Source organism: Oncorhynchus keta, chromosome 23 (assembly GCF_023373465.1).
Source record: "Oncorhynchus keta strain PuntledgeMale-10-30-2019 chromosome 23, Oket_V2, whole genome shotgun sequence".
NCBI classification, from domain to species: Eukaryota; Metazoa; Chordata; class Actinopteri; order Salmoniformes; family Salmonidae; genus Oncorhynchus; species Oncorhynchus keta.
The window spans coordinates 34,086,375-34,102,466 of NC_068443.1; the positions used below are offsets into that span (position 1 = coordinate 34,086,375).

The following is a 16,092-nucleotide window of genomic DNA, read 5'->3' on the forward strand; positions in this document are numbered from 1 at the left end:
ATTAGTGTTAGTTTTCTTCCATTTTACATCATTCCATTTACAATGATTTCCTCTGTCACGTCCGTGTAACTTGTACAATATGGTTGAATTTATTGTTCCATCCTATTGTACACCCCCCCCCCAGGATGAACATTCAGGATGTGTAAAGGCGCTCCAAAGGCTCTCCCAATGGAGATGAGGATGATGAGGATGAAATGGAGATGAGGATGCATAGATGGCATTCTCTGATCCCTATTTTCTGAGCCTGTTCTCTCGATGTATCAAATCAAATCAAATCACATTGTATTTGTCACATGCGCTGAATACAACAGGTAGACCTTACCGTGAAATGCTTACTTACAAGCCTTTAACCAACAACACAGATTTAAGAAAATACAGTTAAGAAAGTATTTACTAAATAAAATAAAATAAAAAAAGTAACACAATAAAATAACAACAATGAGGCTATATACAGGGGTACAGGTACAGGTCAGTCAAGGTCATTTGTACATGTAGATAGGGATAAAGTGAATATGCAGTGTAAAAACAAGAGGGTGTCAAATCAAATCACATTTTATTTGTCACATACACATGGTTAGCAGATGTATGCAAGTGTAGTGAAATGCTTGTGCTTCTAGTTCCGACAATGAAGTAATAACCAACGAGTAATCTAACCTAAAAATGTCACAACATCTACCTTATACACACAAGTGTAAAGGGATGAAGAATATGTACATAAAAATATATGAATGAGTGATGGTACAGAACGGCATAGGCAAGATACAGTAGATGGTATCGAGTACAGTATATACATATGAGATGAGTAATGTAGGGTATGTAAACATATAAAAGTGGCATTGTTTAAAGTGGCTAGTGATACATGTATTACATAAAGATGGCAAGATGCAGTAGATGGTACAGAGTACGTTATATACATATGAGATGAGTAATGTAGGGTATGTATAAACATTATATTAAGTGGCATTGTTTAAAGTGGCTAGTGATACATTTTTTACATCCATTTTTCCATTATTAAAGTGGCTGAAGTTGAGTCAGTGTGTTGGCAGCAGCCACTCAATGTTAGTGGTGGCTGTTTAACAGTCTGATGGCCTTGGGATAGAAGCTGTTTTTCAGTCTCTCGATCCCTGCTTTGATGCACCTGTACTGACCTCGCCTTCTGGATGATAGCGGGGTGAACAGGCAGTGGCTCGGGTAGTTGTTGTCCTTGATGATCTTTATGGCCTTCCTGTGACATCGGGTGGTGTAGGTGTCCTGAAGGGAAGGTAGTTTGCCCCCGGTGATGCGTTGTACAGACCTCACTACCCTCTGGAGAGCCTTACGGTTGTGGGCGGAGCAGTTGCCGTACCAGGCAGTGAGGTGATACAGCCCGACAGGATGCTCTCGATTTTACATCTGTAAAAGTTAGTGAGTGCTTTTGATGACAAGCCAAATTTCTTCAGCCTCCTGAGGTTGAAGAGGCGCTGCTGCGCCTTCTTCACCACGTTGCCTGTGTGGGTGGACCAATTCAGTTTGTCCGTGATGTGTATGCCGAGGAACTTAAAACTTACTACCCTCTCCACCACTGTCCTGTCGATGTGGATAGGGGGATGCTCCCTCTGCTGTTTCCTGAAGTCCACAATCATCTCCTTTGTTTTGTTGACATTGAGTGTGAGGTTATTTAGGGTGGAGGTGATATGGTCCTTGACTAGTCTCTCAAAGCACTTCATGATGACGGAAGTGAGTGCTACGGGGCGGTAGTTGTTTAGCTTTGTTACCTTAGCTTTCTTGGGAACAGGAACAATGGTGGCCCTCTTGAAGCATGTGGCAACAGCAGACTGGGATAAGGATTGATTGAATATGTCCGTAAACACACCAGCCAGCTAGTCTGTGCATGCTCTGAGGACGCGGCTGGGGATGCCGTCTGGGCCTGCAGCCCTGTGAGGGTTAACACGTTTAAATGTTTTACTCACGTCGGCTGCAGTGAAGGAGAGTCCGCAGGTTTTGTTAGTGGGCCGTGTCAGTGGTACTGTATTGTCCTCAAAGCGAGCAAAGAAGTTGTTTAGTCTGTCTGGGAGCAAGACATCCTGGTCAGCTACGGGGCTGGTTTTCTTTTTGTAATCCGTGATTGACTGTAGACCCTGCCACATACCTCTTGTGTCTAAGCCATTGAATTGCGACTCTACTTTGTCTCTATACTGACGCTTAGCTTGTTTGATTGCCTTGCGGAGGGAATAGCTACACTGTTTGTATTCGGTCATGTTTCCAGTCACCTTGCCCTGGTTAAACGCAGTGGTTCGCGCATTCAGGTTTCTGGTTTGGGAATGTTTTGATAGTTGCTGTGCGAATGCTAAACTCGCCATCAATCCACGGTTTCTGGTTTGGGAATGTTTTGATAGTTGCTGTGGGGGCCTTATATGCGTCATGGAAGTTAGAATAACAAAGATACAGGGTTTTACCAGCCCTGGTAACACAATCGATATGCTGATAGAATTTAGGGAGTCTTGTTTTCAGATTAGCATTGTTAAAATCCCCAGCTAGAATAAATACAGCCTCAGGATAAGTGGTTTCCAGTTCAGATAGAGTCAAATCAAGTTCGTTCAGGGCCATCGGTGTGTCTGCTTGGGGGGGAATATATGCGGCTGTGATTATAATCGATGATAATTCTCTTGGTAGATAATGCGGTCAACATTTGATTGTGAGGAATTCTAAGTCAGGTGAACAGAAGGACTTGAGTTCCTGTATGTTGTTGTGAGCACACCACATCTCGTTAATCATAAGGCATACCCCCCTGCTCTTATATCCAGTAGTTCCTCCCGACTGTATGTAATAAACCCTAAGATTACCTGGGTTACCAATGTAAGAAATAACACCTAAAAAAACAAAATACTGCATAGTTTCCTAGGAACGCAAAGCGAGGCGGCCATCTACAGTGGGGCAAAAATGTATTTTGTCAGCCACCAATTGTGCAAGTTCTCCCACCTAAAAAGATGAGAGAGGCCTGTAATTTTCCTCATAGGTACACTTCAATTATGACAGAAAAAATGAGAAGAAAAAATCCAGAAAATCACATTGTAGGATTTTTAATTAATTAATTTGCAAATTATGGTGGAAAATAAGTATTTCGTCACCTACAAACAAGCAAGATTTCTTGGCTTCTTCTGGCTCTCACAGACCTTCTTTAAGAGGCTCGTCTGTCCTCCACTCGTTACCTGTATTAATGGCACGTGTTTGAACTTGTTATCAAAATAAAAGACACCTGTCCACAACCTCAAACAGTCACACTCCAAACTCCACTATGGCCAAGACCAAAGAGCTGTCAAAGGACACCAGAAACAAAATTGTAGACCTGCACCAGGCTGGGAAGACTGAATCTGCAATTGGTAAGCAGCTTGGTTTGAAGAAATCAACTGTGGGAGCAATTATTAGGAAATGGAAGACATACAAGACCACTGATAAACTCCCTCAATCTGGGGCTCCACGCAAGATCTCACCACGTGGGGTCAAAATGATCACAAGAACGGTGAGCAAAAATCCCAGAACCACACGGGGGGACCTAGTGAATGACCTGCAGAGAGCTGGGACCAAAGTAACAGAGCCTACCATCAGTAACACACTGTCCAGGCCCGTCTGAAGTTTGCTAGAGAGCATTTGGATGATCCAGAAGAAGATTGGGAGAATGTCATATGGTCAGATGAAACCAAAATATAACTTTTTGGTAAAAACTTGTTGTGTTTGGAGGACAAAGAATGCTGAGTTGCATCCAAAGAACACCATACCTACTGTGACGCATGGGTGGAAACATCATGCTTTGGGGCTGTTTTTCTGCAAAGGGACCAGGATGGCTGATCCGTGTAAAGGAAAGAATGAATGGGCCATGTATCGTGAGATTTTGAGTGAAAACCTCCTTCCATCAGCAAGGGCATTGAAGATGAAACGTGGCTGGATCTTTCAGCATGACAATGATCCCAAACACACCGCCCGGGCAACGAAGGAGTGGCTTCTGTTTGACCTCTGTTATTGCCAACAAAGGGTATATAACAAAGTATTGAGATAAACTTTTGTTATTGAACAAATACTTATTTACCACCATAATTTGCAAATAAATTCATAAAAAATCCTACAATGTAATTTTCTGGATTTTTTTTCTCCCATTTTGTCTGTCATAGTTGAAGTGTACCTATGATGAAACTTACAGGCCTCTCTCATCTTTTTAAGTGGGAGAACTTGCACAATTTGTGGCTGACTAAATACTTTTTTGCCCCACTGTATGTCGGTGCCGGAAGTAACAATGCAAATTGTCTGGGTGGACATTTTATTCATTGTTCAGCAGTCTTATGGCTTGGGGGTAGAAGCTGTTAAGCCTTTTGGACCTGGACTTGGCGCTCCGGTACCGCTTGCCGTGCGGTAACAGAGAGAACAGTCTGGGGCCTCCCGAGTGGAGCAGTGGTCTGAGGCACTACATCGCAGTGCTTGCTGTGCCATTAGAGATTCTGAGTTTGAGTCCAGGCTCTGTCGCAGACCTAGAGACCCATGGGGTGGCGCACAATTGGCCCAGTGTTGTCCGGGTTGGTGGAGGGATTGGCTGGCAGCGATGTTCTTGTCCCATCGCGCCCTAGCGCAGTGCACGCTGGCACGGTCACCACGTCCACGGTGTTTCCTCCGACACATTGATGCGGCTGGCTTCAGGGTTAAGTGGGCATTGTGTCAAGAAGCAGTGCGGATTGGTTGGGTTGTGTTTCGGAGGACGCGCGGCTCTCGACCTTCACCTCTCCCGAGTCTGTACGGGAGCTGCAGCTATGAGGACAAGACTGTAACTACCAATTGGACACCACGAAATTGGGGTGGAAAAGCGGTCAAAGTAAAAAGCAAAAAAATAAAAATAGAGAACAGTCTATGACTTGGGTGACTGGAGTCTTTGACAATGTTTTGTTACCTTCTGTAGTATATAATATATAGATCCTGGATGGGAGGAAGCTTGGCCCCAGTGATGTACTGGGCTGTACGCACTACCCTCCGTAGCGCCTTTACGGTCGGATACCGAGCAGTTGCCATACAAGACGGTGAAACAACTGGTCAGGATGCTCTCGATGGTGTAGCTGTAGACATTTTTGAGGATCTGGGGGCCCATGCCAAATCTTTTCAGTCTCCTGAGGGGAAAAAGGCGTTGTTGTACCCTCTTCATGATTTTCTTGATGTGTTTGGACCATGCTAGTTTGTTGGTGATGTTGTCACCTAGGAACTTGAAACTCTCGACCCGCTCCACTACAGCCCCGCCGTTGTGAATGGGGGCGTGCTCGGTCCTCCTTTTCCTGTAGTCCACGGGTATCTCCTTTGCCTTGCTCACGTTGAGGGAGAGGTTGTTGTCCTGGCACCACACTGCCAGATCCATCGACAAATTTTGAATGAACGGTATACTCTATTTAAAGGCATAGCTTAAGATAAATGTACTGAAAAAGTGGAAAAGTGGAAGGGTTTTCAACAGTTTAATTACATTTATTCAGCACACGCAAAGGAACCATGCCTGCAAAGACCATTACGCAACTTCATAAGGTAAGTCTGAATACCAACTACTGAGAAGTGCGTAGGAAAGGCGTGAGCAAGAAAGGCGTCATTTCCTAATTCAGAATCAGGCCCCAGGTCTCCAATTCTACAATTTGACACCACTTTCATGCCAATAAACTCTTTGCAAGGGTTGCCAGAAAAAAAACTTTATTGAGAGCAACCAACAACTGAAACGCCTGGAGTTTTCTAAATGGCATTGACAACAGGTGCTATGGTCAGATGAGATGAAAATAGAGCTCTTTGGCCACACACCACCAGTGGGTTTGACGCCGAAAGAAGGATGCATATGCAGAAAAGAACCTCATACCTGCTGTAAGAAAAGGTGGTGGATCGTTATGTATTATAGGGTTGTTTTTCTTCCACTGGTCCTGGGGCCCTTGATAAAGTCAACGGCATCATGGACTCTACCGAGTACCAGGACATTTTAGCCAAAGACCTGGTTGCTTATGCCAGGAGGCTGAAACTTGTCCATAAGTGGATCTTCGAGCAAGACAATGATCCCAAGCACACATCAAAATAAACAAGAGATTGTTAATTGACCATCAAATCTACATTTTGGAATGGCCTTCTTAGTATCCGGACTTGAACCCCATTGAAAACCTGTGGTTTGAATTGAAGAGGGCAGTCGATAGGAGCAGACAAAAGGATGTTAAGGATCTGGAAATATTCTGTATGGAGAAATTATCTAAGATCCCTCCCAATGTTCTCCAATATGATATTGTTCTCCTATCTCATTAAACATGATAGAAATGGCTCAGTAACATTATCCTCACAAGGGGTGGGTATTAAAAACAGGGGTGCCAAAAATTATATTGTTTTTTGAAAAAAAAATTCAGATTTTTTTATTTCATTCTTTTTGGTTGATTCCATTGAGTAATTAATCAAGTAAAATATATTTCCCATGTTGGAAAATCACAATATAGCTCAGTACTGGTGTTATTTATTCTATACTATTTTTTGTTCATTTTCTTTTATCAACCTCTCTCTTCCTCCAGAGTTACAACGATGCTCCTAGGTGAGGTCAAAGAGTCCCAGGGCCTCCATGGTAGGGCTCCTGTTTCACGGATCAGGCCAGTCTCACCCCCACCAATACCACGACCCCCAGAAATGGATATGTAATGTACTATATCCCTTCAACTCAACTCTGGAACTCGAAGCCAGTTCCACTGACTTTTTTAAAATATTCCCTTCTAATCAGGGACAGATTTAGACCTGGGACAACAGGTGTGTGCAAATAATTATCAGGCAGAACAGAAAACTAGCAGGCCGCGGACCTTGTAGGGTAAGAGTTGTGTACCCGTACTACATCTTTAGCTTTAGCACCCCCTTCTGGTCATGTTTTCACTGCTCATGCAATTGTTTTACATGTTGTTCTATATTTTGGCCACCAGAGAACAGTGCATAGCTACTGATGTCTTTCTCATGTGGCGTTCAGGCCAGTCTATGGCAGGGGAGGCCAACCCTCCTCCTGGAGAACTACTGGGTTTGCAGAACTTCGCTCCCGCCCTGCTGAATACACACAGGATTCTACTATTCAGCTGCTCATCAGCTGTTTCATCAGCTTAATCAGGTATGTTAAAGTAGGGTTTAAACAAAAGCCTACGTGCCCAGTAGCTCTCCAAGAGGAGGGTTGGCAACTCCTAGTCTATGGGGTACATGACTTGTGCATAATATATTCATTCATAGGCACTGGACAGATGGAAAGAGGAAATTGTTGTTCAGAGTAACTTGTTAAAGATGGATAGATGAAATGGAATCACGATGAACACACGCCAACCCTCACCCACAACACACGCTATTGTTCTCCGCTTAAACAAACACGATACTGATAGATAAGAGCACACATATTGTACTTTGAAACTTTAACACCATGGTAAATACTTTCCCCTTTTTTTCTAAATCGCAAATCACAATCTCTAGGCTCATTTTGATAATGATCCAGAAACGTACTTCGTAATATTAGCTGATATTATGTTCATGAATTGGTCAAAGTCACCAACCAGGACACCATGTACAAAATGGTCTGGTGAGGATGATATTAACAGCTGCTTACTTGGTGTTCATCAATCTCTTGATCCATATTGATCAATTATTACTGTGCTGGCTGTGACAGTCTACATTTACATAGTCTACAGTACATAGTCTTGAAATTGAACAAAACACAACACAGTAGAAGACTGAATTTAAACAAGTATTTTTCTTCCCTGAAATACAGCGATTGTGATACTTATGTATTGTATATTGTGTTTTTTGGTGGTGTGGTTTTCATGTAAGCCTTTGGGCTTCCAACCACACCTGCACATCGTTTCTTTTTAGTTTAAAAATAAAAATCTGTATTCTTGACTATCACTTGTTTTCTTTGGTGCAAATAAATCCAACTCAAACGAAATTATCATAACTACTGGTTTACAGTAACAAAACAAAACATTAGTCATGGAAGTATTTTAATCTTCACGATAAAGCTGAAATTGTTACTTTTAGTCGACACCTACTCTCAAACTCTGAGACAAGGATATACACAATTAGGACTCTGGTTGTCTATGTTCTCCCAATCCCTCAGGCACTTTAGGCTGAAATAAAAACACAGGGAATCCAAAAGTGACTGATTACTGCACACAAAAATGCAGGTTTGACTTTATTTCTTTCAAACACATTAGAAACTAAAAATAAGAATACAATTCTTCACATTGTTGTTGCCTGGAGACGTTTTTCTGCCAAAGAGAAAGGAACCCAAATGAAACAAGAGAAGACAGCCATCATCAACGCTATTAAACATAAGGGCTTAAAAATAAAAATAAAACACCTACAGTTATTGTTTCATAAATAGGCGCAGCGTGATGAACAGACTTGATGGAGAGAAAGAGAGAGAGAGTGATGGAGTGATCAGAAGAGCGATGACAAGCCAGATGTCAGGGTTATATATCCCCACTCTACCAATCTGTCTCTACCAATCTCCTTCCCTCATTATCAGACACTTTCGGCTGATAAAGAAAAGCAACTTCAGATACAGGAGCTTGATGACAATTCATATAATCAATATGCCCAGAAGTTGTACCAAAAAAGGATTTGTACAAAACAAAACATGTTTTTGTTTGTCTTACTTTCACAAAACTCATATTTTGTGATGTTTTCCAGGTAAAGGGCAGCCAACGTTTATGACGTTATTTCAGAGGATGAAAACAACTGATTTACCAAGTTTTATCTTACAAATATCATTATATTGACAATTCCTACACCCAATAGAGTCCAAACAGCTATAAAAGCTGTTCAATCAATTTCCCTTATTCTTTGATAGTTAAATTAAAACTGGTGTGATCCAATTCACAATCACACTGCACTTGGAACAAAAAAAAAGCTTTTGTTTTTATACTCGAGGAGTAAAAGAGTAAAACAAAAATCTATGTACAGCTTGAGGTGATGGCTACACTAACCAGCCGAGGCATAGTCCACAGAGGATCCTATGAACATCATCATCATCATCAGTTTAGAAAGAGCAACACAACTCTGCTCAAAGACACGCGGCAGTCTCTAAGGCAGTCCAGTAGCAGAGAGAGAGAGAGAGAGAGAGAGAGAGAGAGAGAGAGAGAGAGAGAGAGAGAGAGAGAGAGAGAGAGAGAGAGAGAGAGAGAGAGAGAGAGAGAGAGAGAGAGAGAGAGAGAGAGAGAGAGAGAGACAGAGAGAGAGAGAGAGAGAGAGAGACAGAGAGAGACAGAGAGAGAGAGAGAGAGAGACAGAGAGAGAGACAGAGAGAGAGACAGAGACAGAGAGAGAGAGAGAGAGAGAGAGAGAGAGAGAGAGAGAGAGAGAGAGAGAGAGACATAGGGAAAGAGTGATAGAAGTATAATACATGTGTTCTTTGTTAATTTCTTTTAAAGGCTAAAACATCTTGTCTTTCCTTTTAAAAAGTCTGTTAGTTTGGGGTTTTGGTTTACATCTTGCTATGTGTGGAGAAAAAAAAGCCCCAAAAGCCCCTAAGTGCTAAATTAACTTCTGGGATTTCAACAACGGCCATGATCAAAAAAATGGTCATCAGCTTTGTCTTCCTCAAAACACAATCTAACGATATATCAGTAACGATCCAACGACACATCAGTAGATATGACATTGCTGCCTATTCGTTCAACTCTTTGAGCACCTTTTCTTTCTGCCTCTATGGCCATCCAACAATTAAAAAGTCCAGAACTTAACATTTTTTTTAAATCTAATATTTCCGGGGAGGGTGTTTGTTACAAAACTATCTGAAACCCACTCATGATGACATCAGTATGATTTTTTTCAAGGTAGATCATAAAGAATCACAAATATCAAAATATGGATGTTTTGCAATATGTGCTTATGTCTTTCATGTTTCTGAGTGACGGTCAGTTGGTCAGATGGTTCAGCCAGAGTGGGGGGTGGTGGTCAAGGACTTTCTACTGGGGGAGAGGATAATCATGCCTTGGTTCAGTGAATAAAGAGTGGGACTGAATGTGGACCGGGTCTGGTTGCGATCCGGTCCATTGGGTGGTTGAGTGGAGGTGTGTAGAGGTTAGAGGTCAGATCAGGTCAGGAACAGAGGCTTGTCTCTCTGAAGAGCTCTGAAGGAATAGAGAGGAACCACGACAAAGAATACAAAGACAAAGAATAATGAATAGTAAGTAATCAATCAATAATAATCTATCAATGTTTTTTAAACAGACTTTGTGTTATGAAACACATTTCAAATACAATTTGAACGATTGATAGACACTTGGGTGAGCAACTGTTCTAATTAACAGATGTTTAAGCAATACATAAAGGGCTAGTTTCCTGGTCAACGATTACGCCTCCTTCTGAAATACAAAGCTTGCTCAAAATAGAATCTAAATTCAAAGTACTTCTTCGTCCATAACTGGGCTTCATCTATTTCTGGGAAACCGGCCTTAAAGGTCAATCTGAATATGAACTCCATTCATACTCTCATATCTGCTATGTTTCTCCATTCTGCTTTGTCATACAACAGTTGAAGTCGGAAGTTTACATATACCTCAGCCAAATACATTTAAACTCGGTTTTTCACAATTCCTGACTTTTATTCCTAGTAAAAATTACCTCTCTTAGGTCAGTTAGGATCACCACTTTATTTTAAGAATGTGAAATGTCAGAATAATAGTAGAGAGAATAATTTATTTCAGCTTTTATGTCTTTCATCACATTCCCAGTGGGTCAGAAGTTTACATGCACTCAATTAGTATTTGATAGCATTGACTTTAAATTGTTTAACTTGGGTCAAACGTTTCGGGTAGCCTTCCACAAGCTTCCCGCAATAAATTGGGTGAATTTTGGCCCGTTCCTCCTGACAGAGCTGGTGTAACTGAGTCAGGTTTGGAGGCCTCCTTACTCGCACATGCTTTTTAAATTTTTGCCCACATATTTTCTAGAGGATTGAGGTCAGGGCTTTGTGATGGCCACTCCAATACCTTGACTTTGTTGTCCTTAAGCCATTTTGCCACAACTTTGGAAACATGCTTGGGGTCATTGTCCATTTGGAAGACCCATTTGCGACAAACTTTAACTGATGCCTTGAGATGTTGCTTCAATATGTACACATAATTTTCCTGCCTCATGGTGCCATGCACCCCCACAACATGATGCTGCCACCCCGTGCTTCACGGTTGGGATGGTGCTCTTCGGCTTGCAAGCCTCCCCCTTTTTCCACGATGGTCATCATGGCCAAACAGTTCTATTTTAGTTTCATCAGACCAGAGGACATTTCTCCAAAAAGTATGACCTTTATCCCCATGTGCAGTTGCAAATCGTAGTCTGGCTTTTTTATGGCGGTTTTGGAGCAGTGGCTTCTTCCTTGCTGAGCGGCATATCAGGTTATGTCGATATAGAATTCGTTTTACTGTGGATATAGATACTTTTGTACCTGTTTCCTCCAGCATCTTCACAAGGTCCATTGCTCTTGTTCTGGGATTGATTTGCACATTTCGCACCACAGTATGTTCATCTCTAGGAGATAGCATGTGTCTCCTTCCTGAGCAGTATGACGGCTGTTTATACTTGCTCACTATTGTTTGTACAGATGAATGTGGTACCTTCAGGCATTTGGAAATTGCTCCCAAGGATGAACCAGACTTGTGGAGGTCTACAATTTTTTTTCTGAAATCTTAGCTGATTTCTTTATTTTTTCCCATGATGTCAAGCAAAGAGGCACTGAGTTTGAAGGTAGGCCTTAAAATACATTCACAGGTACACCTCCAATTTACTCAAATGATGTCAATTTGCCTATTAGAAGCTTCTAAAGCCATGACATAATTTTCTGGAATTTTCCATGCTGTTTAAAGGCACAGTGTGTGTAAACTTCTGACCCACTGGCATTGTGATACAGTGAATTATAAGTGAAATAATCTGTCTGTAAACAATTGTTGGAAAAATTACTTGCGTCATGCACAAAGTAGATGTCCTAAACGACTTGCCAAAACTATAGTTTGTTCACAAGAAATCTGTGGAGCGGTTGAGTTTTAATGACTCCAACCTAAATGTATGTAAACTTCCGACTTCAACTGTAAATATAGGTTCAATCAAACAAAAAATATATATAATAAGGATGAGTATTTCTACCCATTGCCACAGTATTCGCTGGTCCAGTCGAGGTGCTGGCTGGGCCCATTTCGACACACCTGTCTGTAGTCCATGGATGGGGACAGTCCCTGCCCACCGGACGAGTTGAGCATGTTCTGGAAATCTGATTGGAGAGGGAATCCCTGAAAAAAAAGAAAACATTCAAAGTCTACCATTAGATACCATTTTCCAGTGTTATCTGTGTTATTCTACTCATAGAGATACACTAGTATGTGGACACCCCTTCAAACTAGTGGATTAGGCTATTTCAGCCACACCCGTTGCTGACAGGTATATACAATCAAGCACACAGCTATGCAATCTCCATAGACAAACACTGGCAGTGGAATGAAGAGCTCAGTGCCTTTTAACGTGGTACCGTCATATGATGCCACCTTTCCAACAAGTCAGTTTGTCAAATTTCTGCCCTGCTCGAGCTGCCCCGGTCAACTGTAAGTGCTGTTATTGTGAAGTGGAAATGTCTAGGAGCAACAACGGCTCAGCCGTGAAGTGGTAGGCCACACAAGCTCACAGTGTGTAGTGTGTAAAAGCGTAGTGTGTAAAAATCATCTGTTCTCGGTTTGTAACACTCACTACCGAGTTCCAAACTGCCTCTGGAGGCAACGTTAGCACAATAACTGTTATTCTGGAACTTCATGAAATGGGTTTCCATGGCCGAGCAGCTGCACACAAGCCTAAAATCATCATGCACAATGCCAAGCGTCGGTTAGAGTGGTGTAAAGCTCACCGCCATTTGACTCTGGAGCAGTGGAAACATGTTCTCTGGAGTGATGAATCACGCTTCACCATCTGGCAGTCCATCAGACAAATCTGGGTTTGGCGGATGCCTTGTGAACAGTTTTGCTAGTTCCAACTATAAAGTTTTGTGGAGGAGGAATAATGGCCTGAGGCTGTTTTTATGGTTTGAGCTTGGCCCCTTAGTTCCATTGAAGGGTAATCTTAATGATACAGCATACAGTACAATGACATTCTAGACGATTCTGTGCTTCCAACTTTGTGGCAACAGTTTGGGTTAGGCCTTTTCCTGTTTCAGCATGACAATGCCCCTCTGCACAAAGCGAGGTCCATACAGAAATGGTTTGTCGAAATCAGTGTGGAAGAACTTGACTGGCCTGCGCAGAATCCTGACCTCAACTCCATCGAACACCTTTGGGATGAATTGGAACTCCGACTGCGAGCCAGGCCCAATTGCCCAACATCAATGCCCTAATGCTTTTGTGGTTGAATGGAAGCAAGTCCTCACAGCAATATTCCAACATCTAGCAGAAAGCCTTCCCAGAAGAGTGGAGGCTGTTATAGCAACAAAGAGGGGACCAACTCCATACTAATGCCCATGATTTTGGAATGAGATGTTCGATGAGCAAGTGGCCATGTAGTGTACAAACAATGACCAGTGAAATAAGCAATAGACTTTGGAATGTGTCAATAATGGCAGCCATCTTGATCATGGATGAATTACAAATCAGTCTATTTAGAATAAATGGTAAAAGAGGCACAGCATTCTATTGAATTCTATGATTCTAATGTCAGTCATGACGAAGACCTAAGAGTCAAAACGTTGTCTGAGTATATCAAACTCGTATATATTTCCGTAGCAAAGTGCATCAGGGTAGCATGCACATATGTGCACATAATCATAAGCCAGACTTGGAGAATTATCCTTCAAAAGAGGATGAGCGCCTTGCATTTACATACAGATGGTTAGAATCTCACAAGTGGTTATGGGGTCTGAGTCCACAGCTCGCAATTCCCACGACACTGATGTCTCTGACAACGACAAAAAAGCCAATGACAGCCAATACATGTCACGTGCTGTGATGTGTAAGAGCAACAGATCAGCTAGCTTGTGGATAACGGATCTGTGGATACTGTGGATGGGAAAGTATTTGCAGGCTTCTCTATAGCAGTACGGCACTCAGATATATACGAATCAATTCATCAAATAATGACCTCCCATGTTATGTTATAGTATTACACTATTCAAATGAGCTGTGATAGACATTGGTCAAGACGCGATGACTCATGAGGGCATCGTCATTGTTGGGAGTTGGTTATTGACTGAGCTTCCCTATAGCGAGTCAATGGTAGACGTGAGAGTATACTCTGAGGAGGTGGAGCCTGACCAGCTGGGGAAGCGGGAGAGACGGAAGATGGGGAGTAAAAAAAGGAGTAGTTATTTTAATTAGGGGAGCAGAAATTTTAATGTTGGGGTTTCTTGAAGTGTTTGTCTTTTTTTGATTGGGGGAGGGAGGGAGGAGTGGGACAGATAGAGGAGAGGGGGGAGAAAGAAATAGAGACAGAGAAAGACACAGACGGAGAAAGAAAGACAGAGGGAGAGACAGAGAGATAGAAAGACAGACAGAGAGAGAGAGACTACGTATGAAAGGGAAGTGAATCTGGGCGCTACGCTGCAAGCTCTGCTCTGAAAGAGAGGGGACAGCAGGTGGCTGAGTTCTCTTCTCCTCCTCAGACTCTTACCTATTCAGGCATTGTTCCACAAATTCTTGTCCTTCACTCCATCACAAAGGCCCCATCTGCCCCTTTTTTTTATCTCTCTCTCTCTCTCGCCCATCCCCCCTCCCCTCTCCCCCCTTTTCCCTACTCTATTAACTACGGGAAAAAGTTTCAGCGCTCGCGTTTTTTTTTTGCACTCTCTCCCCACCAAAATATGCAAAATTGAGCAAGGGAGGATTATTACTCCCCGTGGGATTTAAAAGTCCCCAATAAAAGAGGGATCTGAGTGCTGGGGGCTTAGTGGCAACCAAACCCAAACCTCTGTTTAACCATTCTTCCCCCCCCTTTTCTCCATGGACTGACACAGCCATACAGGCAGCCCCATACAAGCAGCTCATCTAATCATCTAAAATTGGACTTCAGACAAATTCATATTCTAATCTGCATGAAGACTGAGGCACCCTTCTACACCCTCCTCCCCCTCCCTATTTTTTTTATTCGATCAGCAACAGTTCATTTGCCTGCTGAGAGTAGATAAATGGCAGTTCCTGCTCTTAAAAACAACAACATCGATACCCGCATGCTTAGTGAATACTGTACCTCAAGTCTACAATCTCAAAGCTTCACTCTTAGAAAAAAGGGTTCCAAAAGGGTTCTTCAGCTGTCCCCTTAGGTGAACCCTTTTTGGTTCCAGGTAGAACCCAAAATTGTTTTTACCTGGAACCAAAAAGGGTTCTTCAAAGGGTTCTCCTATGGGGACAGCTGAAGAACCCTTTTAGGTTTTAGATAGCACCTTTTTATCGAAGATTGTACAGTATCAACATGCTCCCTTTCCTTTATATTCTATATTCCAAGGAGGTTAAATAATCTGAACACATTGGACAGGTAAGAGTGGTAGAACACAGTCTAACTACTAGAATATGTTGTTTAACCTCCATATTGATATAACTCGTCTAGGAAGTGAGTGGCATAGAAAACTACCATTCACCCCAACGCCTCCACCGAGTATCTCCCACCAACCCTTGTTTTGCTATTCATTCTAAGTACCACGCTCAGGAGATCAGGAGGTGAGTGTTCTCTCTCGCTCAAGAGGTATGTCACCTGTTCCCCTGGATACCCGTTTCCATAACGACCTGGTCCCGTTGATACCTGATAACCTAGTCCTCTTATTAAACTAATGTCCCTCTCAAATGACACCACCCTATGGAGCTCAAAAGTAGTTTCCGAAAGGGAAAAGACAGTGGGTCATTTTAGATTGTACAGGGAGTAAAGCTGATCCCGTGGTAACATCTCCTCTAATATTATACAGAGCCCCCTCTCGGATATATCTTCTGTGGTTTATTTGTTGTTGTGGATTTTCCTCAGGACAAAATGTCCGTTGCATTAGTGAGGCAGCGAATCTGGGTGTTTTTGTGCATAGAAACGGATGGGTGATTTAACCTCTGAAGGGGTCAGTTACTTTTAAAATACAATTCTGATGTACAGTTTGCA

At 42.4% G+C, this 16,092-nt stretch overlaps 1 protein-coding gene across 3 annotated transcripts in view; it reads right to left on the minus strand.

The window, feature by feature from the left end:
* Positions 1 to 8,140: 8,140 nt before the first annotated feature.
* LOC118402200 (thymocyte selection-associated high mobility group box protein TOX-like) overlaps positions 8,141 to 16,092 on the minus strand; it is a 60,578-nt gene continuing 52,626 nt past the window's right edge. For 2 of the 3 annotated variants that reach the window (XM_052477065.1, XM_052477063.1), the window contains 2 exons: positions 12,127 to 12,269; positions 8,141 to 10,118 (listed from right to left, as the gene is read on the minus strand). In XM_052477065.1, the coding sequence (XP_052333025.1) occupies positions 10,082 to 10,118; positions 12,127 to 12,269 (180 nt within the window). In that variant the 3' untranslated portion in view covers positions 8,141 to 10,081. The remainder of the gene's footprint in view (positions 10,119 to 12,126; positions 12,270 to 16,092) is intronic. The other variant, XM_052477064.1, reaches the window with a different exon arrangement.